Source organism: Nerophis lumbriciformis, linkage group LG35, assembly GCF_033978685.3.
Source record: "Nerophis lumbriciformis linkage group LG35, RoL_Nlum_v2.1, whole genome shotgun sequence".
Taxonomy (NCBI): Eukaryota; Metazoa; Chordata; class Actinopteri; order Syngnathiformes; family Syngnathidae; genus Nerophis; species Nerophis lumbriciformis.
The window spans coordinates 14982262-15009018 of NC_084582.2; the positions used below are offsets into that span (position 1 = coordinate 14982262).

A 26757-nucleotide genomic window follows, 5' to 3' on the forward strand; every position below is an offset into this window, starting at 1 on the left:
TTCCGGGAGAGAACCATGGACTCGGACTCGGAGGTGCTGATTCCCATCGAACCGATCCAGTGAGAGCTGAAGATCTTGGCCAGATGAAGCCATCAGAACCACATCATCTGCAAATTGCAGAGACCTAATCCTGCAGCCACCCAACCAGATACCCTCAACGCCTTGACTGCGTCTAGAAATTCTGTCCATAAAGGTTATGAACAGAATCGGTGACAAAGAGCAGCCTTGGCGGAGTCCAACCCTCACTGGAAACGGGTTCGACTTACTGCCGGCAATGCGGACCAAGCTCTGACACTGATTATACAGGGAGCGAACCGCCACAATAAGACAGTCCGATTCCCCATACTCTCTGAGCACTCCCCACAGGACTTCCCGGAGTAAACGGTCAAATGCCTTTTCCATGTCCACAAAGCACATGTAGATTGGTTGGGCAAACTCCCATGTACCATCAAGGACCCTGCCGAGAGTATAGAGCTGGTCCACAGTTCGACGACCAGGACGAAAACCACACTGTTCCTCCTGAATCCGAAGTTTGACTATCCGGCGTAGCCTCCTCTCCAGTACACCTGAATAAACCTTACCGGGAAGGCTGAGGCTTGCTATTCGGATCTTAGTAAATTAGGCCCTTAGTTTGTAGAAATTACTGTAATACAGCAGAAAATACATCATAGGGTAAGCAAAGGCCGTTGTTGGAATGCACAGAATAATTATGCCTAAATTCAGAGTGTGAGTACATCCTTACTGTCTCTATTGTTCTGTTCATTTCACGTCTGGTGTTTCGTTGCTTTTCTTCTGGCTTTTGCTCAAACATCATTTAAGTTGTGCAAGAAAACATACCTTCTTGTTTTATTGTCAATATAATGTTTTTTTCCTGGTTTGCAGGATTTGGATTTTAAATGAACTTCTTTTACACTTCAAATTGATTTGAATGTGTAGAATGGAAATAAAAAAACAAAACATATTTCTTCTTGTAATGTAAACGGATAAAAAAAGCTTGAGCTTTCCTATCAAATGTCTTTTTGTCTGCACTTTTAGGTAGAAAGCCTCTCAAAGCAGGATGACCCAAACAGTTAATGTTGTGACTCCATGTTGGTGTGATGCACACAGGCATCACATCGTTGTCAATGTGCATCTATATGCACCAAAGGAAGTGAACTACTATTTATATTTAAATTCATGAGCTTGTCTTTTACATTTCCATGATGCACACAACACTGAAGGTTCCACTGCAGGAAACCCACACAGGTTTTTAAGTTGTTTTTATCGATCTTTTGCTTTCACATTCTGAATGCAAAGTGGTGTGATGATGTGCATGCCAGGTCTTGTTTTTCGCAGGTTATAACCCGGCTTTTACTCTCTTCCGACCAATTCTCTGTCAGACATTACAGCACTAGAAAAGTCTTTGATATTTAGACCATTTATTGTGAACTGGTTGTCAATTCCAGCTGTGTACTTGGGGCTTACTAATTTCTTGACGTCATTAGCCTTTACTTTCCTCGATTCTCAGAACAAACGGTTATTTTAAAAGAAAATCCCTTTCTCTGAGACAAACTTCAATTTAGTAATTTCCAGAAAGTAATTCTCCACCTTCCCTGTCGTCTTCCAATTACACTTCTCATTCTGCCTGGATTTCATGGTCGCGCCACGGTCGCGGTGTGTCTATTTTCTCCCTCATTTAACCACCCTCTCTCATTCTGCCAAGCAAACACAGTTCCAGGCGGCCTTGTGTATGTGTTTGCACAGTTTTGCATTTGTCTTTCGTCTGTACATAAAAATGCAAATCTGCGGTCCTGCACTAAATCATATGATGGCAACATTCCGATTGAAAGTAAGTCGGGAATAATTCTTATGACCGGGATAATCCACTTCTGTCTGATGTTCTCGAGAGGTCGGGCTGCTGTCACCAAAGTAATTAACAAGCTCAAGTTGGCCGCTTGCTCCTTTGTGAAGGTGGCTGCCTCGGTGACCTTGAAGAAAACACAGACGTGGGTGGAATGTGATTGATATGCGATCCAGATCTCTTGATTTACCCCCTCGGCTTTCTTGACTTTATCCATCTATCTCTCATTTGCTGACCTTTCTCCTCCTGTTTATCTTAGCACTTGAACCTATTTAAACTTTCAAATGACCGCTTAACTCTTTGTGTTGGGCTACTTTGCATACATGCAAAACACCTGTTTAGAACCCTATTTGTAGTAAAGGGCTACTTTATCGGTATGCCTAATGTCAGATGGAGACTATAAGGCCCCGTTTACACTAAGCCAGATACGGTTATCCAGGGTAAATCACACCTAACCTTATCCTTGTCCACACACAACAATGCCACCGTTTAAGACCCCCACTCCCCTCCGTCCGCCGGCGCAACGCGACCTAGTCTTTTCTTGCGGCTGCGGTGAGAGCGTACAGCAGGATGGGACTGACCGTCAACACCAGCAAGACGGAAGTAGTTTGCCAGTGGAGCTCCAACAAGCCATCTACATCACCTGTCTTCACTGTTTCTGGAGAACAAATAGCAATCGTTCCATCCTTCAGATACCTGGGGAGCATTCTTTCTGATGACAACACTGTTGATAGTGAGGTCCAGAACAGGATCAAGCAGGCAGCGGCAGCTTTTGAAAGACTCAGGCGTCGGGTCTTCCAAAACAAGAACCTCCATCTCCACACAAAGGTCTCTGTCTATCAAGCTATCTGCCTCACTACCCTCCTCCACAGATTTGAAGCCTGGGTAACCTACAGCATCAAGGCCCTAGAGCAGTTCCACATACGCTGCCTTCAGCGCATCCTGGGGATCACATGGCGTGATCGTGTGCCTCATTCTGAAATACTCTCAAAAACCAACTGCAGGAGTAGTGAGGCCATGATCACCCTGCACCAACTACGATGGCTGGGCCACGTAGTAAGGATGCCCTCAGACCGCCTGCCTCGCAAAGTGTTATACGGCCAGCTACACCATGGTCGTCGCTCTGCTGGAGGGCAGAAGAAACGATACAAAGACCAGCTGAAGACTGCACTCAGGAAGTGTAAAATCAGACCTGAGGCCCTGGAGGGTGTGACTGCTGATCGTAACATCTGGCGTCAGCTGTCCCAGGATGGCACCCGCCTGCTGGAGGAGGATAGGACAGCCAGGAGACAGGAGAGAAGACTCAGGAGGAATACACCTACGGTTGCCGTTTCCACCACCACCACCACATTTACATGCCCTACCTGCAGTAGGGTTTGTTTATCCAGGATAGGGCTATTCAGCCACCAACGAACTCACCGATAGAAGTGGATGTCGTCATCGGACTCGATGGACAACCATAAGCAAGCAAGTACGCATGCGCAGAAAATGCACACGTCATAGTCATCTCCAGTGTTGTGGGCGTGGTCTTTCTGGCGTTACTTCCTCTCCGAACTCACTTTGTAAACGATTAATGAGTCCATACAAAGCTAAGTGCCGGAGATTCAAGAAATACACAGCTGACTTAGCCATGTAAAAAATTGTCCGAGGAGAGGGACCTTAAACGCTGGTTTAGTGTGGCTGAAACGGGGCTTAGGATAAATAATTATTTGTTTAAGGGGTTAAACGACTTAGTGTAGACATGGCCTAAATTACATAGGCCACATGTTTAACCCCTTAGCATTCTGGAATGTATTGATTTTTTGCTGTTAAAACGGCTAAAAACGTTGCACCCAATGCTAATCCGTAAAACTGTGTGGTGTGGAAGTATGCGGCTTCGGGCTCTTTTTGAAAAACTAACAAGCTGAATGTTTCTTTTCAGCAGTCAGAATCTCTTAAAGTGGTTCTGACACTGAGGAATATGAGTTTCAATACACTTATATTTAGGAGTGTCCCAATCCGACATCAATATCGGATAACGGTGCAATATCCATAAAAAAAAGTATTGAATAATATCAAAAATCTTAGATATAGGTAGTCATGCAGCTCGTTTACTTGTGCAAAGCTCGGCAGCCAATTAACATCGAAATGCTTTTCAATAAACAAACGAAGTTGGTCTTTTTCTTGTACTTTAGTTTGGGCTGCAACAAATAATTGATTACGTCGATTAATTCAATTTGAAAAAACTTATGTTGCTTCAATTAATTGTTTAATGAGTTTAACTATTGAAAATTGGAAAATCTGGACAGCATGGAGCGCCTGGAACCTTTAATATGTGGAGATAGTTTCTGCATGGTACCTGCAGTATAACGCACATTATTCTTTTTTTTTTGTAACGTCCTGTTCAGCTACTCAGACAAATCATATTGTTAATGTAGATGGCCTTATCTGCTGTACAGATTTATTTTACAAAAGAGAAGTTTGGGGTACTTCTCTTGTTGACCTTCTTGTATTTGACTTTATTGAATAGATGTATTTATTGTTTGGCACAGCCTGACCACAGCAGGAGGGGATAGAAGAAAAAAAGGAAGGCAGAGGGGAAAATTGCAGGGACAAGAAGGGGATAAGACAGAGAGACAACAACAACAACAGAACATCAGCAAATACAATATGTACAAATATGATACGAAAAATGCTAGCAAAGAAGCAGTTAGTGAAGTAGATATTAATAACACAGAAATGGCAATTAATATTATTACACTACTAATGGAACTATAAAAATACCAATATAAATAACACTATTGATAATAAATAATTAATAATAATTACCTCTATTATCAACAATAGAATTGTTTCAAATGCAACAATACATACAGTACAGGCCAAAAGTTTGACGAACACCTTCTCATTCAATACCTTTTCTTTATTTTCATGATTATTTACAATGTAGATGGTCACTTAAGGCATCAGAACTATGAATGAACACATGTGGAGTTATGCACTTAACAAAACAAGGTGAAATAAATGAAAACATGAATAAGCGGTAGAAAATGGATGGATGGATGGATGTTTTATATTCTACTTACTTCAAAATAGACACCCTATGCTCTAATTGCTTTGCTCACTCTTGACATTCTCTCGATGAGCTACAAGAGGTAGTCACCTGAAATGGTTTTCACTTCACAGGTGTCATAGTTTTGATGCCTTTAGTGAAAATCTACAATGTAAATAGTCATGAAAATAAAGAAAACTCATTGGAATGAGAAGGTGTGTCCAACATTTTGGCCTGTACTGTATATATAATGAACACTTGAATTACAAAAGAAAGCAGATACATGGAGGGGAAGAAAGAAAAGTGATCCATATTGATCTTGTAGATTGTTGTATTTAGAAAAAGTTAAGCTGTGTGCAGTGTGCCGTGTATAACCCAGTTTCCCCTGGGGGGAACAACGTTAATATATGTTTGATGAAAACATGATTATAAGACCGCCCGCCCCACAAGCCCAACCCCCCAAGAGAGCACAGCGGGGCCCGCCCCTGGCCACCCCAGTCAAGACGAACTACAATATGAGTGTGGAGGGGGGCGTGGTCTACGGGCCTGCAGCAGAGCGGGGTGTGTAAGGACCGGCCTCGAAGCACAGCTGGCAGGTGATTGGATTACCCAGCTGGCGCTGATCATCCAATCACCTGCCATGCTTATTGGCAGCAGCCGGGCCGAGACACAGTTGTTGGAGTTGGAGTTGGAGTTTGAGCCAGACAAACCACACATGCGCCCGAGACCACGCCGCAAGAAGGAGAGCAGCCGAAAGACTGAAAAGTTGCTGAAAAGAGTGCTGACCTGGCGCGTGTGCGCACAATAAAAATATTATAGCACCTGACTACCGGGCTCTCAAGAAGGTCTGTCGCGATCAGGGGAACCCACAAGAGGGCAACCTCTACAATGAGTTTATCCAATCCCGCTTTTTTCGGAGAAAGACATGGACAAATATGTTGTTGTATTAGAGCAGGTGGCAAATACCTTAATATTACTTATAGAGGTTTGGCCACTTTTGAATAGCTTGAGCAGTGCTGCCACCTAGCTAAAGGCTTAAAGTATCGTTCTAACACAAATAGTAGAGTATAGACGCAAATAATGGAAATATCCCTAACTGCCCACGACCTCCCCCCCAGGGGTACGTTACACACTATTTGAACTTAGTGACAAATGACATCTGTCTTTGAAGTCTTTTGAACTTCTAAACTATCATTCCTGTATTGTCCTCACACGTTCTTACAGAGCCACCTCACAAAGCGTCCCTTGTCTATTATGAGCATAATACCAGTCATTGTCCCCACTATATACTTTACCTCTTGATGGCCTCACTTTCGGACAAACACATTAAGGTTGGACTCATAATAGCTTGTGTGATGGATACCGGAGCATAATGAGCTCTTTATGAGACTTAAATCCAACTGTTAATCAATGCACATAGCAGGGCACTTTTTAATGCTACCTCCTAAGTAGTTTAAAATGAGCCTTCATTGAAAGGATTGACTCCCGTTTTGGACGGACTGTCTCTCTTTTCCTCTATCTCTTTCTTTAAATCTTGCCAGCATGCAATTAGTTGAATGAATGAATGAATTTATTTATTTTGGCAGACAGACATATATAGCAACACTTCATCACTCTTTGTAATTTGACAGACATGCAACGGCACCCACCGAAAAGGGATACGGGAAAAAAGCAAGAATGCTTTTCCATGTCCCGCCCCTAATTCACAATCAACTTATATGTTGGTTATATATGTTGGTTGTATAGTCCAAGTTTCAACAGCAGATTTGATGGATACATGACCATTTCAATAATGATAATGACAAGTCAGGCTGAAGCTTAGAGGTGACAGAGCTTTCGCCGTTGCTGCTCCCAAGCTCTGGAACGACCTACCCCTGAGTGTTAGACAAGCCTCCTCTCTTCCTGTTTTTAAATCTCTCTTAAAAACATACTTTTATTCCATGGCTTTTAACACTGAGTGATATCCATCCTGCAATGGCGCCCCATAATACACCTGCTGTGAACCTGTTTTTATGTTTTTATGTTTTTATTTATTCTATTTTAATTATTTATTTTTTATCGTGTTCTGTTTGTGTTGTGTTGTGTTTGCTCGGTACTCGTTTTATCTTTTAACCTGTTCATTGTACAGCACTTTGGCTACCCCTGTGGTAAATTTTAAATGTGCTTTATAAATAAAGTTGATTTGATTTGATTTGATACAAACCCCGTTTCCATATGAGTTGGGAAATTATGTTATATGTAAATATAAACGGAATACAATGATTTGCAAATCCTTTTCAACCCATATTCAATTGAATGCACTACAAAGACAAGATATTTGATGCTCAAACTCATAAACTTTATTTTTTTTTTGCAAATAATAATTAACTTTGAATTTCATGGCTGCAACACGTGCCAAAGTAGTTGGGAAAGGGCATGTTCACCACTGTGTTACATGGCCTTTCCTTTTAACAACACTCAGTAAACGTTTGGGAACTGAGGAGACACATTTTTTAAGCTTCTCAGGTGGAATTATTTCCCATTCTTGCTTGATGTACAGCTTAAGTTGTTCAACAGTCCGGGGGTCTCCGTTGTGGTATTTTAGGCTTCATAATGCGCCACACATTTTCAATGGGAGACAGGTCTGGACTACAGGCAGGCCAGTCTAGTACCCGCACTCTTTTACTATGAAGCCACGTTGATGTAACACGTGGCTTGGCATTGTCTTGCTGAAATAAGCAGGGGCGTCCATGGTAACGTTGCTTGGATGGCAACATATGTTGCTCCAAAACCTGTATGTACCTTTCAGCATTAATGGCGCCTTCACAGATGTGTAAGTTACCCATGTCTTGGGCACTAATACACCCCCATACCATCACAGATGCTGGCTTTTCAACTTTCGGATGGTTCTTTTCCTCTTTGGTCCGGAGGACACGACGTCCACAGTTTCCAAAAACAATTTGAAATGTGGACTCGTCAGACCACAGAACACTTTTCCACTTTGTATCAATTTCTTGCCACTTTCGCATCTTTGGGCCACTGGTGCAACTTGAATCCGTCCCTGTTCGTGTTGTTACACCCTCCGACAACACACCGACGAGGCATGATGTCTCCAAGGTACGGAAAACAGTCGAAAAAACGGAAAATAACAGAGCTGATTTGACTCGGTGTTTGTAATGTGTTTGAGAAAATGGCAGATTGTTTCCCGATGTGACGTCACAACGTCATTGCTCCGAGAGCGAATAATAGAAAGGCGTTTAATTCGCCCAAATTCACCCATTTAGAGTTCGGAAATCGGTTAAAAAAATATATGGTCTTTTTTTCTGCAACATCAAGGTATATATTGACGCTTACATAGGTCTGGTGATAATGTTCCCCTTCAAGACAATTACTCATTATGAACAGTTACATCACACTTTTAGAATCAAATGACGCCGTTGCCTTTGCTGCTCTTGCCTGCCCTGATGTTAACACATATACTCTTCAGACTGAGAGTTATGGAAATGTACTGCTCTGCTGTAATGTAGTGGGTGGACCAGACTTCCTGTAACCTCAAGCAAGAGAAAGCAAGCCAGTCTATTTATTACCTTAAATACCCCATACTGGCAGCTGCTGGGGGCATTGCTGTCAATTACTGCTGGTTGCTGTATTGTTGCACTTTGATCTTTAGCTGCTAATGTACTCGGTAGCTCCAGGCTCTTGCACTTGTATCATACCATATTAGCATCACCACGTACAATCTGCATCCACAAGTATGCAATTTGAATATAATAAAAGCAGGATGGCTGACGCAATGGAAATGGACAGCTGAAGCAGCATTTTTGATGCACAATTTTAGCAGTGTTGAAAGTTGCTTTTTCAAGTTCATGAAACAAATCTGCGTGTGTGCATAGGTGCATCCAATCTGATTTTGTGCATTTGGATGTATGCATTTTTTGGTGTTTGTGAGGTTGTGTGTGCACTTCTTGGTCTGGTTGTGTTTGATTATCCCTTACAGTCGCAGAGGGAGGCGGATTCATTCGCACTCTGATAATGAGGGCGAGACTAGCAATGCCCTAAAGTCATTTCTCCCGTTCGTCATTCCTTCCTGTTGCATCTGTCGGCTTTTCGGTCCTGCGCACTTTTTCCTTTATTCCTTCTCATGTCCTTCTGTCGCTCATTGTTCTTCTTGTGTTCCTTTATTCTATGTCCCCTCTTGTCATCATTATTTTCTCTTTTGTATGTCTACATTCATGCAGTGCTGACACCAGCCGAATAGCAGGGATTGTTTTGCTGTTTTATATCATAGATTTAAATTCCGATTGAACATTGTTCAGAAGTCTTACTAATAGTTGCTCGTCTCTTTAGACCTAAAGCAGGGATGTCAAACTCGTTTTCATTGGGGGCCACATGGCAGTTATGGCTGCCATCAGAGGGCCGCTTGTAACAGCGAATAATGTATGAATTTGCCTCTGGATTTCATTATTAATTATATATACATATATTTTTTTGGTAACACGTTAGTATGGGGAACATATTCAACATTCATTAGTTGCTTATTAACATGCAAATTAGTAACATATTGGCTCTTAAATAAGTACTTATTAATGTCTTATTCTGCATGGCCTTATTATATAGCCAGTAAGCCATTAACTAAGAGTCTTCCCTCAATAACCTCAGAATTATTGCTTATTAGTACTAAGTAAGGAAGTTGTTGTATATGATTCTCCTTTTAATACCACTTAATGAATATGGTCTGTTCTCACATAACAAAACACAAAACTACAATAACTCTATCCCCTAACCCTTAAGTCTTTGTTACTTACAGCAGTGCTTTTCATCCACTGTGCCGTGAGATATTGTCTGGTGTGCCGTGGGAAATTATGCAACTTCACCTAATTGGTCCAAAAAATTTTTTTGCAAATCAATAATTATAATCTGCAAATAATGTGCGGTTGCTTAGTGCCTGTGCTGTGTAAAACTCGGCAGGGTAACCACGTAATACTCCATGTCAGTAGGTGGCAGCAGGTAGTTAATTGCTTTGTAAAAGTCGGAATGTGTCGGGTGAGACAAGGATGGTTTGTTGTAATCCCAATATGTAGACCACATAGGGAGGCAGTGTGCAGGTAAAAAGGTATGTAATGCTTAAACCAAAAATTAACAAAAGGGAAAGGGAAAGGCAATGGCTATGCAAAACGAAAGTACAACTGAACTGGCTACAAGGTAAACAGATACAGAATGCTGGACGACAGCAAAAACTTACAGCGTCCACAAAGTACATCTGTCCACACAAAGAAGAATAGCAACAATGTAAATAGTCTTGCTTGCTAACACAAAGCAGGTGTCCGGAATAGCGCTCAAAGGAAGACATGAAACTGCTACAGGAAAACACCAACAAAACAGGAAGGGTCACCAAAATAGGAGCGCAAGACAAGAACTAAAACACTACAGACAGGAAAACACCAACAAATTCAAAATAAGGCACGGCGACCTGGTGGAGTTTCATTTTTTAATGTTTTCTGCTGGTGGTGTGCCTCCGGATATTTTAATGAGAAAAATGTGTCTTGCCTCAAAAAAGGTTGAAAAACACTGACTTACAGTATGTTCCCCTAGTGTCCAAATAACTCTAAATTAAGTCTTTGTTACTTACAGTATGTTCCCCTAGTGTCCAAATAACTCTAAATTAAGTCTTTGTTACTTAGAATATGTTCCCCATACTAAAGTGTTACCATATTTTTTAAGTAGACTGTCGAATTTACAGTAAAAACTTAACATTTACAACATGTTACTGTAAAATAGTGTTTTTTTTTATTTCTTACAACATTTTACGGTAAATATAAAAACAGTAACACTGTTTTGTTTTTTGTTTTTTACTGAAAAAGCTGGCAGCTTAGTTGCCCGAATTTTACTATTAAATTGTTTTTTACAACATTATATTGTTAATGGAAAAACGGTACAAGTTCCTTTTTTATTCTGGCAACTTAGCTGCCAGTTTTTCTACCGTAAAATGTATCGTTGTTCCATTTACAGTATCGTCAAAAAACAAGATTTTACTGTAACATTTACAAAATTTTACTGTAAAATAGTGTTTTTTTTATTTCTTGCAACATTTTACGGTAAATATAAAAACAGTAACACTGTTTTGTTTTTTGTTTTTTACGTAAAAAGCCGGCAGCTTAGTTGCCAGAATTTTACTATTAAATTGTTTTTTACAACATTATATTGTTAATGGAAAAACGGTACAAGTTCCTTTTTTATTCTGGCAACTTAGCTGCCAGTTTTTCTACCGTAAAATGTATCGTTGTTCCATTTACAGTATCGTCAAAAAACAAGATTTTACTGTAACATTTACACAATTTTACTGTAAAATAGTGTTTTTTTTATTTCTTAAACATTTCACGGTAAATATAAAAACAGTAACACTGTTTTGTTTTTTCTTTTTTACGGGAAAAGCCGGCAGCTTAGTTGCCGTAATTTTACTATTAAATTGTTTTTTACAACATTATATTGTTAATGGAAAAACGGTACAAGTGCCTTTTTCATTCTGGCAACTTAGCTGCCAGTTTTTTTTACCGTAAAATGTATCGTTGTTCCATTTCCAGTATCGTTAAAAAACAAGATTTTACTGTAAAAATATGGCAGCTCAGTCAACAGAATTTGAACGCAAAAAACTGGTATTTTTTTTCAATTTACAGTGATATGCTGTAAAGAACACCGTAAAATGTATTGTCATTTTTAATAATTTGATGGGTAGTTTGCTGTAAAATCATAAGTCAAGCAGATTTTTAAGTATTTATTTTTATTTAGACAAAAAACGTTTGGAAAGTATGATATTTACAGTTTGCTGTAAAATCATAAGTCAAGCAAATATTTAAGTATTTATTTTTATTTAGACAAAAAAACGTTTGAAAAGTATGATAGCATACTGTAATATTTGTTGCAATAACGGATACTATTAAAGTTTAAAAGGCATGCAATTTCAAGCAATGCATACATTTTTTCTGTCAAAATTTAAAAAATCAATTACATTTAGTGAGAAAATATTAAGTACTTGATTTGCGGGCCAAATAAAATTATGTCGCGGGCCAAATCTGTCCCCCGGGCTTTGAGTTGGACACCTCTGACCTAAAGGCAGGCATATTTCCACCACAACATCCCCCATTAATACTCATACATTGCATATTTTCCTGCTACACTGGAGCCAAGATGTCCATTCACATTACTTATTCTTCTGACCAAGAGAGAATACATTTATTTCATGACAACCCTTTCCCTTTGTTTATATTTTTCAGGTGACTAACAGTGGAGATTACCTCTAGCGAGGCCAACCAGAAGTTGTATCTACCCAATACCTGCACCCACACACACTAGCATGGATCTGAAGGACCGAAGGCAACGCTCTATGACCAGCTCCAAGGACTCCCCTTACAACACCTCATCTCTGGAGGCAGATGAATGCCGCGTGCCGACCCAGAAGTCTTACAGTTCCAGTGAAACGCTCAAGGCTTTCGAGCACGAGCACAGGCTGCACTACAGCGGCTGTGTGACTGACCTTGTTCACCACGAGGCTGATGAGTACTCAAGACAAGGTGAGTCTGTGGAAAAATTAAAAAAGGAATTGAGAGAGTATTCATACTGTGCTGGGCACATTCCATGTTCAACCAAATGGTGCAGATCTTTGCCAAGGTCAGTCATCACCGAATTTTTAGATAACCACTTTATGCATATGCCGACATTCTCATAGTTGTATTCATAATTAACTGATAAATTAGGGAAACTGTTGCAAAAATGTCCTATGTCCCCCAGCTTTCACATAATCCTTGATCCAACCTATGACATTTCTACTTTGCCTATGTAGCAATGTTCCGATCAGGGATTTATGCTGCGGATTCTGTTACCAATCAGTCATGAGTGAGTTCGTCCGTTACCGATACCAATACTAATCACATGCATTTTTTTGAAAATGCACAAGTAGTAGTTCATACCCACATTTGGATATTGATCTAATACTACCTACTCAGTGGCCTAGTGGTTAGAGTGTCCGCCCTGAGATCGGTAGGTTGTGAGTTAAAACCCCGGCCGAGTCATACCAAAGACTATAAAAATGGGACCCATTACCTCCCTGCTTGGCACTCAGCATCAAGGGTTGGAATTGGGGGTTAAATCACCAAAATGATTCCCGGGCGCGGCCACCGCTGCTGCCCACTGCTCCCCTCACCTCCCAGGGGGTGATCAAGGGTGATGGGTCAAATGCAGAGAATAATCTCGCCACACCTAGTGTGTGTGTGACAATCATTGGTACTTTAACTTTAACTTTAACTTTTACTATGTAGTTACAGAGGCAGTATTGGCCACTTTTGATACCAATACTATTAGGGATGGGAATTGATAAGATTTTACCGGTTCCGAGTCCACTTTCGATTTTGCTTAACAAGTCGGTTCCTTAACGGTTCTCTTATCAATTCTTTTTTTTTTTTTAAAGAGAAAAAATGGTGGATTAGGAATTTGTTTTTTTAGTATAAAGGGAACATGACCTCCCAGAGCTTACAGAGAGGTCTCAAGAGACACATACGTAGTATAGACGAAAAAAATAACCTATTTTGTAAATAAATATAAGAAATTAATATTATTCTGTGGAATTTAATTATGTGCCAATTACACAAGAATATAACATTTAGTAACATGTAATATTAACTTATTACATGCAAAGTGAAATATGTCATGCCTTTATTGGTTATGATTTTGATGATTATGGCTTACAGTTTATGAAAACTTTGAACTGAACTTCCCAGAAAATGTAAGATTTCAAAGACTGTAAGCCATGATGATCAGAATTATAACAAATAGAGGCTTGACATATCTCACTTGGCATGTTAATATCACATATTCGTTTCACATTGGAAGTTAATTGCTGACACGGATGGACTTATACGCCGCATTCTAATTTTATGAGTTTCACTTGTATGATAAGTGAAGTGAAGTGAATTACATTTATTATAGCGCTTTTTCTCAAGTGACTCAAAGCGCTTTACATTGTGAAACCCAATATCTAAGTTACATTCAAACCAGTGTGGGTGGCACTGGGAGCAGGTGGGTAAAGTGTCTAGCTCAAGGACACAACGGCAGTGACTAGGATGGCGGAAGTGTGGATCGAACCTGCAACCCTCAAGTTACTGGCACGGCCGCTCTACCAACCGAGCTATACCGCCCCGATACAATGACTGAGAGAAAATCTGGTTGCAGGAAAACATGCAACTTTTCTCTGACCACAATTGAACATTCACCTACCGAAAATGCTAACTTTTGACCACAAACTTCGTCACTGCCCGGCACGAGTACTGCCCGCTCGGAGCCAGTCAGAATTTGTCTCTTGTCATGCTCATCTAAATGAGAAGGCATTAATTTCAATTTAACAAATAATACTGCTAACATGATAGGTTAGTTAGTACCTGTTGTATTCAGATACTGAGCTAGCGTTACTGCTGCTGGGATGAGATCGGAGCAGTTCAAAACATGACCTTAGTTTATTATTCTTGCATGCTGTGTGTTCAAATGTTTCAGCATATTGCTTGCATGTCCTCCTCTTCATGAACGAGCAGCCTTATGATTATTACAGGTAGCGCTGTTGCTGTCTTTTCTTGTAAAATGTAGTCAACTGAAGAGCCTTGGTTGTGCCCCGGTTCCGCCATTTTAAGATCTGATGTCACTACACAACGTCATCCCCACCCGGTAGGGCCGATAAAATAACCATTTGAATTAGAGATGTCCGATAATATCGGCCTGCCGATATTATCGGCCTGCCGATATTATCGGCCGATAAATGCGTTAAAATGTAATATCGGAAATTATCGGTATGGGTTTTTGTATTATCGGTATCGGTTTTATTTTTTTGTATTTTTTTGTATTATTTTTTTTTTTATTAAAGGGGAACATTATCACCAGACCTATGTAAGCGTCAATATATACCTTGATGTTGCAGAAAAAAGACCAAATATTTTTTACCGATTTCCGAACTCTAAATGGGTGAATTTTGGCGAATTAAACGCCTTTCTAATATTCGCTCTCGGAGCGATGACGTCACAACGTGGCGTCACATCGGGAAGCAATCCGCCATTTTCTCAAACACCGAGTCAAATCAGCTCTGTTATTTTCGTTTTTTTAGACTATTTTCCGTACCTTGGAGACATCATGCCTCGTCGGTGTGTTGTCGAAGGGTGTAACAACACGGACAGGGACGGATTCAAGTTGCACCAGTGGCCCAAAGATGCGAAAGTGGCAAGAAATTGGACGTTTGTTTCGCACACTTTACCGACGAAAGCTATGCTACGACAGAGATGGCAAGAATGTGTAGATATCCTGCGACACTCAAAGCAGATGCATTTCCAACGATAAAGTCAAAGAAATCTGCCGCCAGACCCCCATTGAATCTGCCGGGGTGTGTGAGCAATTCAGGGACAAAGGGCCTCGGTAGCACGGCAAGCAATGGCGGCAGTTTGTTCCCGCAGACGAGCGAGCTAAACCCCCTATCGACCCTAGCTTCCCTGGCCTGCTGACATCAACTCCAAAACTGGACAGATCAGCTTTCAGGAAAAGAGCGCGGATGAGGGTATGTCTCCAGAATATATTAATTGATGAAAATTGCGCTGTCTGCACTCTCAAAGTGCATGTTGTTACCAAATGTATTTCATATGCTGTAAACCTAGTTCATAGTTGTTAGTTTCCCTTAATACCAAACAAACACATACCAATCGTTGGTTAGAAGGCGATCGCCGAATTCGTCCTCGCTTTCTCCCGTGTCGCTGGCTGTCGTGTCGTTTTCGTCAGTTTCGCTTGCATACGGTTCAAACCGATATGGCTCAAGAGCTTCAGTTTCTTCTCCAATTTTGTTTTCGCTACCTGCCTCCACACTACAACCATCCGTTTCAATACATTCGTAATCTGTTGAATCGCTTAAGCCGCTGAAATCCGAGTCTGAATCCGAGTCTGAATCCGAGCTAATGTCGCCATAGCTTGCTGTTCTATGCGCCATGTTTGTTTGTGTTGGTTTCACTATGTAACGTCACAGGAAAATGGACGGGTGGTTAAAATCAGGCACTTTGAAGCTTTTTTTAGGGATATTGCGTGATGGGTAAAATTTTGAAAAAAACTTCGAAAAATATAATAAGCCACTTGGAACTGATTTTTAATGGTTTTAACCATTCTGAAATTGTGATAATGTTCCCCTTTAAATCAACATAAAAAACACAAGATACACTTACAATTAGTGCACCAATCCAAAAAACCTCCCTCCCCCATTTACACTCTTTCACACTCATTCACACAAAAGGGTTGTTTTTTGCTGTTATTAATATTCTGGTTCCTACATTATATATCAATATAGATCAATACAGTCTGCAAGGGATACAGTCCGTAAGCACACATGATTGTGCGTGCTGCTGGTCCACTAATAGTACTAATCTTTTAACAGTTAGTTTTACCAATTTTCATTAATTACTAGTTTCAATGTAACTGTTTTTATATTGTTTTACTTTCTTTTTTATTCAAGAAAATGTTTTTAATTTATTTATCTTATTTGATTTTATTAATTTTTTTTTAAAGTACCTTATCTTCACCATACCTGGTTGTCGAAATTAGGCATAATAATGTGTTAATTCCACGACTGTATATATTGGTTGATATCGGTATCGGTTGATATCGGTATCGGTAATTAAAGAGTTGGACAATATCGGAATATCGGATATCGGCAAAAAGCCACTATCGGACATCCCTAATCGTAATCACTCAGTGTAACTGTTGCAGTGTCCCCGCTCTCGACAAAGTTAGCCGACAGGCCATTGTTAAAAGGCGCTCCTGCTCTTTCAAGCATATTTTTGAAATATATATTGCATACATAGGCACAAGAAACAGGCTGTATTGATCCCTGACTGGTGAAAGTAGTCAGACTCCATGGGATTGATTGATCCACATGTATAGATAGATGTTACAGGTTCAAGCCTGTACAACAGTATTCAGAAGGGAAATATTATAAAATAACAGTCATGTTGCTCGACGGAGACACAAGGTACAGCATGGGAGAAAAAAAAGAGGATTGATTGGCATCATGGATGAAAGACTGAAAGTCAGTGGTGTGTGCTGGACATACTCCACTGCTGCACCGAGCTGACATTGCACCAGGCGATGGCTGGTCGATACCAACGTCCTCACAGCCTATCAGCTCCATCAAAAGACCGGAGCCACAGATGCATCGTGGGAAGTGTGGCCACAGGAGACCAACAGTGTTGCAGCACCATAAGGACTGTGACACCACAGGAGGAGTAGAGCTCAGAAGACAAAGTGAGAAAAGCAGCAGATAAATAGTTTACAACCAGACACATTCATATTATAACGACAAATTGGAGATTAGGTATTAGTACCATGCTGTTTGTTATTTTGAACAGATTGTATTTTAAGTAGCAAGATGTCAACTGGCATCGGAAACTTCCATCTTGTATAGATCATAGTCTGACTTTTTTTTCTCTTCTTTTCACTGCTTAGTTGACTGAAATGCAACGTTGGAGGACTAAATTAAGATAATACTCTGTTTTAATGAATATTTGACATATTTAAGATGGGAACATTTATATTTAAGCCAAATAGTTACTGTACTAAATAATGGATCGACTGATTTGGCAGTGCTGTAAAATTTGATGATTAAATTATAATGATATAGTGCTTCCAGTTGGGTGGGTATGCTGCTCGCAGAACATTTTGGAACCGCTTTTGCACAAAAATAAAGTTGTGTCAGCATAACTGATTCAAGGTTCTGTGTTCTGCGGTGTGGCGATACACTTGATGGTATGTACTTACACATACGACATAATCAACAATAGTTACAATTTTTAAACAAAATTGGCACGTCCATTACAAAATTACTGTTGAACATAAAATCTACAATTCACATGGTTATGTCTTTGTTTTAAGCATTCTGAATGAAGCCCCATTTTAGGTTGTCTCCTGCAGAATAGTTAGATTTACTAAACAGCATACTTGCCAACCCTCCCGGATTTTCCGGGAGACTCCCGAAATTCAGCGCCTCTCCCGAAAACCTCCCGGGACAAATTTTCTCCCGAAAATCTCCCGGAATTCAGGCGGAGCTGGAGGCCACGCCCCCTCCAGCTCCATGCAGACCTGAGTGACGGATTGTAAATAATGTAAATAATTCAATGTGATTATCTTGTGTGATGACTGTATTATGATGATAGTATATATCTGATAGTATATATCTGTATCGTGAATCAATTTAAGTGGACCCCGAATTAAACAAGTTGAAAAACTTATTCGGGTGTTACCATTTAGTGGTCAATTGTACGGGATATGTACTTCACTGTGCAACCTACTAATAAAAGTCTCAATCAATCAATCAAAAACGTGTCAACAGCCTGTTTTCACGTCCGCTTTCCCACAATATAAACAGCGTGCCTGCCCAATCAGCAATGTTGTGACACTCTTAAACAGGACAATACTGCCATGGCTTTTAGAGAGTGCAGTGCACAACTGCGCACACAACAAGGAGACGAAGCAGAATGCATCATCAGAGAGGGTCTTCAGCATGGTTAGAAAAATAGTGACAGAGAATAGAACAAGGATGGACAATTCAACCCTTAACTCAACAATGAGTAGATGAGTGTTATGTGTGTGTATATGTGGAAATAAATGAACACTGAAATTCAAGTATTTATTTTATATATATATATATATATATATATATATATATATATTTATTTATTTATTTATTTTTTTTAATTCACTGAAAGTCAAGTATTTCTTTTATATATATATATATATATATATATATATATATATATATATATATATATATATATATATATATATATATATATATATATATCTAGAATTCACTGAAAGTCAAGTATTTCTTATATATATATATATATATATATGTATATATATATATATATGAAATACTTGACTTGGTGAATTCTAGCTGTAAATATACTCCTCCCCTCTTAACCACGCCCCTAACCACGCCCCCTCCCTAACCACGCCCCCAACCCACCCCCCGAAATCGGAGGTCTCAAGGTTGGCAAGTATGCTAAACAGGTAATCTCATACACAAAAAATAATGGTAACACTTTAGTATGGGGAACATATTCTAAGTAACAAACACTTAATTTAGAGTTATTTGGACACTAGGGTAACATATAAGGGTTAAGGTTAGGGTTACTAATAAGCAATAATTCTGAGGTTATTGAGGGAAGACTCTTAGTTAATGGCTTACTGGTTGTATAATAAGGCCATGCAGAATAAGGCATTAATAAGTACTTAATAATGACTAATTAAGAGCCAATATGTTACTAATTTGCATGTTAATAAGCAACTATCTAATGGTGAATATGTTCCCCATACTAAAGTGTTACCAAAGTAATTATTACGCTCCAAAGTGAACCTAAATCAGTCACCATCAAAAAACTGATCAACTGTAAAGACAATACGATTATTAGTGTGTGGCCGTTGTTTTTGGCCATCATAATACTAAATAAATAATGTATAATATACTTAATGCAAAACACTTTTATTTAAATTAGTCCAAACCTCATAGTGCCTTACAGTAAATTACATCAAACATAGTAAGTAGTGCTTATGAATATCAAGGGGAAATAAATACTGCACATCCCACTATCGTATGGATTCAAAACATTGCCAAAATATGCATGCATACAAAACACGATGCGCGCTTTGTAGCGCAAGTTTGCGCTCACAGTGCGTTTCTCTAAGCATGTGGCGTTCATTTCTTTTGGCATTAAAGAGCGGGAATCGAATACCCAGCAACTCCACTTCTTTCTAAATGATCACTTTAAACACCGACGGTTTTCCGGTCAGAAACAATCTGAACTGTTACTGTCAAACTGTTTTTCTTTCTTTGATGAAAAACAATGAAACAACACACATTTGCACCGTCACCACTTGGTGATGGCCGCTGTCGGCCAAATAGCAACATTTTAGCTTAACACTCACATTTTTTTCAGAATTCACTCACAGTTCGCTTCTTGAACATTCATGCAGCAAATAATCAAACATATATTTGGTCATAAGTCTCTGTTTACCTTCCTTTTGTTGTTAAGACCTCAGAAATCATTCTGCAGTTAAAGCAGCTGCCACTCATAACACCCTCCCCATGTGAGTAAGCCTTTTAAGAGTTTGAAGCACTTTTTAGAAAGAGTATTTTTTACAACTGTATTCTAGAAACATATACTTTGTTTGCCACATACACTATATTGCCATAAGTATTTGGCCACATGCCTTGACTCACATATGAACTTGAAGTGCCATCCCATTCCTAACCCATAGGGTTCAATATGATGTCGGTCCACCTTTTGCAGCTATTACAGCTTCAACTCTTCTGGGAAGGCTGTCCACAAGGTTGCGGAGTGTGTTTATAGGAATTTTCCACCATTCTTCCAAAAGCGCATTGGTGAGGTCACACACTGATGTTGGTCGAGAAGGTATGTCTCTCAGTCTCCGTTCTAATTAATCCCAAAGGTGTTCTATCGGGTTTAGGTCAGGACTCTGTGCAGGCCAGTCAAGTTCATTCACACCAGACTCTGTCATCCATGTCTTTATAGACCTTGCTTTGTGCATTGGTGCACAGTCATGTTGGAAGAGGAAGGGGCCCGCTCCAAACTGTTCCCACAAGGTTGGGAGCATGGAATTGTCCAAAATATTTTGGTATCTTGGAGCATTCAAAGTTCCTCCGCTGACCCCTCTGTCAGTTCACGTGGCCTACCATTTTGTGGCTGAGTTGTTGTTGTTCCCAAACTCTTCCATTTTCTTATAATAAAGCCTACAGTTGACTTTGGAATATTTAGGAAATGTATTAATAAATGGTTAATTTATATAGGCTAGTAAGGTAAAATTTTGTACCTGACACGTTTCGGCTATCTTGCTTCTTCTATATAAATCAACCATTTATTAATACACATTAGTAGGCTAAATGAACCTCTTCAACATATTTAGGAAATTTCACAACTGGATTTGTTGCACAGCTGGCATCCTATGACAGTTCCACGCTGGAAATCACTGAGCTCCTGAGAGCGGCCCATTCTTTTACAAACGTTTGTAGAAACAGTCTCCATGCCTAAGTACTTGATTGTATACACCTGTGGCCGGGCCAAGTGATTAGGACACCTGAATCTGATCATTTGGATGGGTGGCCAAATACTTTTGGCAATATAGAGACTCTCCAGATCTACCACTGAAAATATTTGATCCACCTATACCAGTGGTCCCCAACCTTTTAGTAACTGCGGACCGGTCAACGCTCAAAAATTTGTCCCGTGTACCGGGGGCGGGGGGTGTTTTTTTATTTATTTAAAAAAAAAATGGTCATAAAAATATACAATCATGCGTGCTTACGGACTGTATCCCTGCAGACTGTATTGATCTATATTGATATATAATGTAGGAACCAGAAATAATAATAACAGAATGATTTAATAAAAATACTAATTTAAAAATATATATATATTTTTTTTATTTCTTGTGCGGCCCGGTACCAATCGATCCACGGACCGGTACCTGGCCGCGGCCTGGTGGTTGGGGACCACTGACCTATACACTAGTTCCATCCAGCGCAGAGTAGACATTTGTTTGCAGCAGAACCCAGGACACTAGTGCAAACTTGGAATTTAAAACTATCATAAGATAGTGTGAATTCACAACTCAATGTTTGTGCATGCTAGTGTTGTTAAAGATAAACTGATGCGGCCAGATATCCGGTTTGAGAAATGCACGTCGGTTACAGCCCTCTCAATTGATATTGGGCTGAAGTAAAAATCAGTTGCAGGTTTTTGTCTTCAAAATGACACGGGAGGCAGGGTTGTCCGACGCCTGTTTCCTTACTTACTTAACTGGAGATGAGAATAGATGTAGATACATGGACCGGGTGTCACGCGAGACTAGCAATCAGTAGACAGTTTATCATTAATACAACACGGGAGTCACGGCTGCCCGCCAATTAATTACCCACAAGATACGTAAAGTCAACACTGCGGACCGTCTCCATGCTGTGCGGACCGTTACTATTGCAACATGCCAAGTAATGAAGGCTCAGACAGATTCCCAGTTTGTCTGTCTTTTTCTCACAACATGCAACATTCTCGTACAATGGGCTCAATCTCTGTGTTTCGCTCTTTTCTGGCCCATTGAAACAACCTTTCACCTGCACAACACACGTCACTTCCTAGCCTTGTCCCGGAAGTCCTGCCCTTCCAGTCAAACCATTGGCTTTAACCCGAAGGCGTCTGTGATGACACTGACTTGACTCGTGGAAAACAAATATATGTGACATGTGTTTGCTTTTTTACTTCATAAAACATCTTTGGGGATATACAGTACAGGCCAAAAGTTTGGACACACCTTCTCATTCAATGAGTTTTCTTTATTTTCATGACTATTGTAGATTGTCACTGAAGGCATCAAAACTAGGAATGAACACATGTGGAGTTATGTACTTAACAAAAAAAGGTAAAATAACTGAGAACATGTTTTATATTCTAGTTTCTTCAAAATAGCCACTCTTTGCTCTGATTACTGTTTTGCACACTCTCGGCATTCTCTCGATGAGCTTCAAGAGGTAGTCACCTGAAAAGGTTTTCACTTCTCAGGTGTCATTGTTTCGATGCCTTCTATGACAATCTACAATGTAAATAGTCATGAAAACAAAGAAAACACATTGAAATGAGAAGGTGTGTCCAAACTTTTGGCCTGTACTGTATATTGTTTAAAAAAATAGAACATTCTGGAAGCATGTCACTTTTATAGAACATTTTTTTATTTTGTATATGAAGATTCATCAGAATCAGAATCAGAATCAGAATTGTTTTATTGCCATTGTTTGAGAACGGGTTCACAAACGAGGAATTTTTCTTGGTGCAACATAAAACACATATAACACAGATTGGTAATAACAAGAGCTGTAACTGAGCTATCAGATCTTGTTATAGACTTAGAAGGAATTCAAAGGAGCTACAGTTAGGAGTTATTGTTCATGTGCCTGATGGCCGAGGGGAAAAAACTGTTCAGGTGGCGGAAGGTGTGGGTCTGGATGGACCGTAGTCTCCTGCCTGAGGGGAGAGGGGAGAATAGTGTGTGTCCAGGGTGAGAAGAGTCAGCTGTGATCCGACCCACACGCCTCCTGGTCCTGGAGGAGAACAAGTGCTGGAGGGATGGGAGCTTGCAGCCAATCACCTTCTCAGCAGCACGTACGATGCGCTGCAGTCGATGCTTATCCTGGACTGTGGCGCCGGGGAACCACACGGTGATGGAGGAGGTCAGGATGGACTCGATGATGGCTGAGTAAAACTGCACCAGCATTTCGGTCGGCACCTTAAGTTTCCTCATGTGTTTATGGCTGTTCTCAATCATCAGGTTATTGTTATTCTCACGGCATTTAACTAATCAGATGTCTTAGAAAACGTTTGGCCTCTAATCCGAGTAGTTTTCATCAGTTCATGCTCATAGACTTATTAGCTTGGACAGATTCTGACTGAGTGCTCGGTGCCAAGGTCCAAACTATTTTCTCTCTAACTTGAGGAGGAGCGTATGCACAGTAAGGAAAGCTCTTGTTCTTTTGTGGTGTAAACAATAATGTGTCCATGGGCAAACGTTAACTATAGAATTGAATTGTTCATACACCGTATTGAATGGTCATACACTAAATCGAATCGCAGCCAATGGTTCTGTTGTATAAATGAATTGTTTTTGAATCGCATCGTAAATCCTGTATTGCAATGCGAATCGAATTATCCATCACAAAAAGATTTACATTGCGAGTGCATGCCCCGGCTTGCTATTTACAGTCCACCCAGACAACTGATGATGAAAGGGAGAACAACACAGCTGTGTGCTATTAAAAATAAATGGTGATGAGATTAGATACAATCCATCCCCTCTTCCTCTTCCCAATGGCATTTGGTGCCTTTGCCAGCTGCTGACAGTCCAAGGCATCACGTGAGTTCAGGTGCAAGGAACTGCACTGGCAGTGCAAAGTCTTCTCCAAAGTTCAACACACTCCCACACTTGGGTACTGTATTTCTATATTTTATTTGTTTTATGTTTACAAACTGTAAATACGGCCCACTTCATTTTCACCAATATGTACCTTGAAATGCATGTTTTTTCTTAAAAAAAAAAATATGCATAACCAGGATGTCATCACTGCATCAGTTACATACATAATGTCTGATTATACCAGCACAACATAGTGTAATTAGAACATTGTCCAACAAAGAGGAGCGCATCACAAAGCAAGATTAAAGTCCTACTGAAATGCGATTTTCTTATTTAAACGGGGATAGCAGGTCCATTCTATGTGTCATACTTGATCATTTCGCGATGTTGCCATATTTTTGCTGAAAGGATTTAGTAGAGAACATCGACAATAAATTTCGCAACTTTTGGTCGCTGATAAAAAAAAGCCTTGCCTGTACCGGAAGTAGCAGACGAGTAGCGTGACGTCACAGGTTGTGGAGCTCCTCACATCTGCACATTGTTTACAATCATGGCCACCAGCAGCGAGAGCGATTCGGACCGAGAAAGCGACGATTTCCCCATTAATTTGAGCGAGGATGAAAGATTTGTGGATGAGGAAAGTGAGAGTGAAGGACTAGAGGGAAGTAGGAGTGATTCAGATAGGGAAGATGCTGTGAGAGGCGGGTGGGACCTGATATTCAGCTGGGAATGACTAAAACAGTCAATAAACACAAGACATATATATACTCTATTAGCCACAACACAACCAGGCTTATCTTTAATATGCCACAAATTAATCCCGCATAACAAACACCTCCCCCCTCCCGTCCATATAACCCGCCAATACAACTCAAACACCTGCACAACACACTCAATCCCACAGCCCAAAGTACCGTTCACCTCCCCAAAGTTCATACAGCACATATATTTCCCCAAAGTCCCCAAAGTTACGTACGTGACATGCACATAGCGGCACGCACGTACGGGCAAGCGATCAAATGTTTGGAAGCCGCAGCTGCATGCGTACTCATGGTACTGTGTATGCGCATCCAACTTAAAGTCCTCCTGGTAAGAGTCTCTGTTGTCCCAGTTCTCCACAGGCCAATGGTAAAGCTTGACTGTCATCTTCCGGGAATGTAAACAATGAAACACCGGCTGTGTTTGTGTTGCTGCAGTCGGCCGCAATACACCGCTTCCCACCTACAGCTTTCTTCTTTGCTGTCTCCATTGTTCATTGAACAAATTGCAAAAGATTCACCAACACAGATGTCCAGAATACTGTGGAATTTTGCGATGAAAACAGATGACTTAATAGCTGGCCACCATGCTGTCCCAAAATGTCCTCTACAATCCGTGACGTCATGCGCTGACGTCATCATACCGAGACGTTTTCAGCAGGATATTTCGCGCGAAATTTAAAATTGGCATGTGTTGCAATGTTAAGATTTCATCATTGATATATAAACTATCAGACTGCGTGGTCGGTAGTAGTGGGTTTCAGCAGGCCTTTAAGCAAACCATACAGTGGTAGAGAACCATTATTTTGTGCTTTCTTCATGGCACATGGTTGTTTCATTACGACAAATTCTGTTCATGGAAAACAAAAAAAAGCCTGTTGTATTGTTCCTATTGTTCTTATTCATATTCTTCCTATTCCATTATGTGTGTTCAAAATAAATGAATATTCTCTCGCATTCAAAAAATCAACTGCAGTATTTATTTTTTTATTCTGTTTTACACGACCCTTGCTGTTAATGTCACAATGGTGCTAGGGCGCACAATAACTACTGTTTTTAAAGCTCAATTCATTTGTAGTATACTTTTTGGGGACTGAGTTGAATACCCATTTAGCTCATTCTAAACACCAGAAATATGGAAAACAAATGCTAGGTGTTTTGTCACCTGGGATAGGATCAAGTTCTCCTGTGACCCTGAACAGTAGATACTACAAATGAATGACGAAATGAATACATAAATTAGGCCTGTCAAAATTATTGTCATGATCCGACAGTTTTGTACTGTATTTTGTACTGTCATTGTTTTTCTGTGTTTTGTGTTTGGTTGTGTTTCAGCACTCCTTTTTACCTTGTTTTACACTTACATACCTGCCAACTACTCCGGTTTTCCCGTAATTAGTACGGTTTTCATCAACCTATTCCGGGTTACGGTTGCAGTGATAACAAATACGGTTTTTCATTAATTAAATTTTTTTTTTTTTTTTTTAAAGTTTTATTCACGAAATCGTGTAACAACAATGACAATCGACACTGCTTCCCGTAACTTCCTATCGAGCCATTCCGAATGCCATGCGCGAGGCTATTTATAGCACCGCTGCCAAGCAGTTGCTATTGTTTCCAAACGAGCGAACGATCATGGAATCATCCGGAGAAAAATCGCAAACGAGTCTTAAACCGAAAAGAAAACTGCAGTCATTCCGTGAAGAATATTCAAAAGCCTATCCGGGAATAATTATCCGTTCCAAAAAGGGTGAAAACTACGCGAATTGCACCTTGTGCAGACAAGATTTTTCGATCGGACACGGAGGAATTAGCGATGTAAAAGACCACGTTGGGACAAAAAAACACAAGTCTAATGCCGTTGCTAAATTTGGATTTTAGCCACAAAAAGGTAATGACACCAATGTTATCTATTGGAATTGTTTAGTACTATTATACTGTTAAAAGTGTTTATACTATTTACACTTTCAAGTCCAAGTTGAAGAAATCTTGTTAAATGTTGACAGCATAACTACCAAAATACAGAAGTATGTCCTTAATATTTTTGCAGTGCTATTTCTGTTGAAAAGTTAAAATGATTACATTAGAGATGTGATGTGCCACTTTTCAAGTGTCTGATGGCTTAAATTAATTTTCATTAATTTTTCATATTTTGAATTCTT

General features: G+C 39.9%; 1 protein-coding gene across 5 annotated transcripts in view; it reads left to right on the plus strand.

The window, feature by feature from the left end:
- Window positions 1-26757, plus strand: part of tenm2a (teneurin transmembrane protein 2a) — a 737482-nt gene that overhangs the window by 179674 nt on the left and 531051 nt on the right. For all 5 annotated transcript variants that reach the window (XM_061928107.2, XM_061928109.2, XM_061928108.2 and 2 more), the window contains exon 2: window positions 12122-12418. In XM_061928107.2, the coding sequence (XP_061784091.2) occupies window positions 12202-12418 (217 nt within the window). In that variant the 5' untranslated portion in view covers window positions 12122-12201. The remainder of the gene's footprint in view (window positions 1-12121; window positions 12419-26757) is intronic.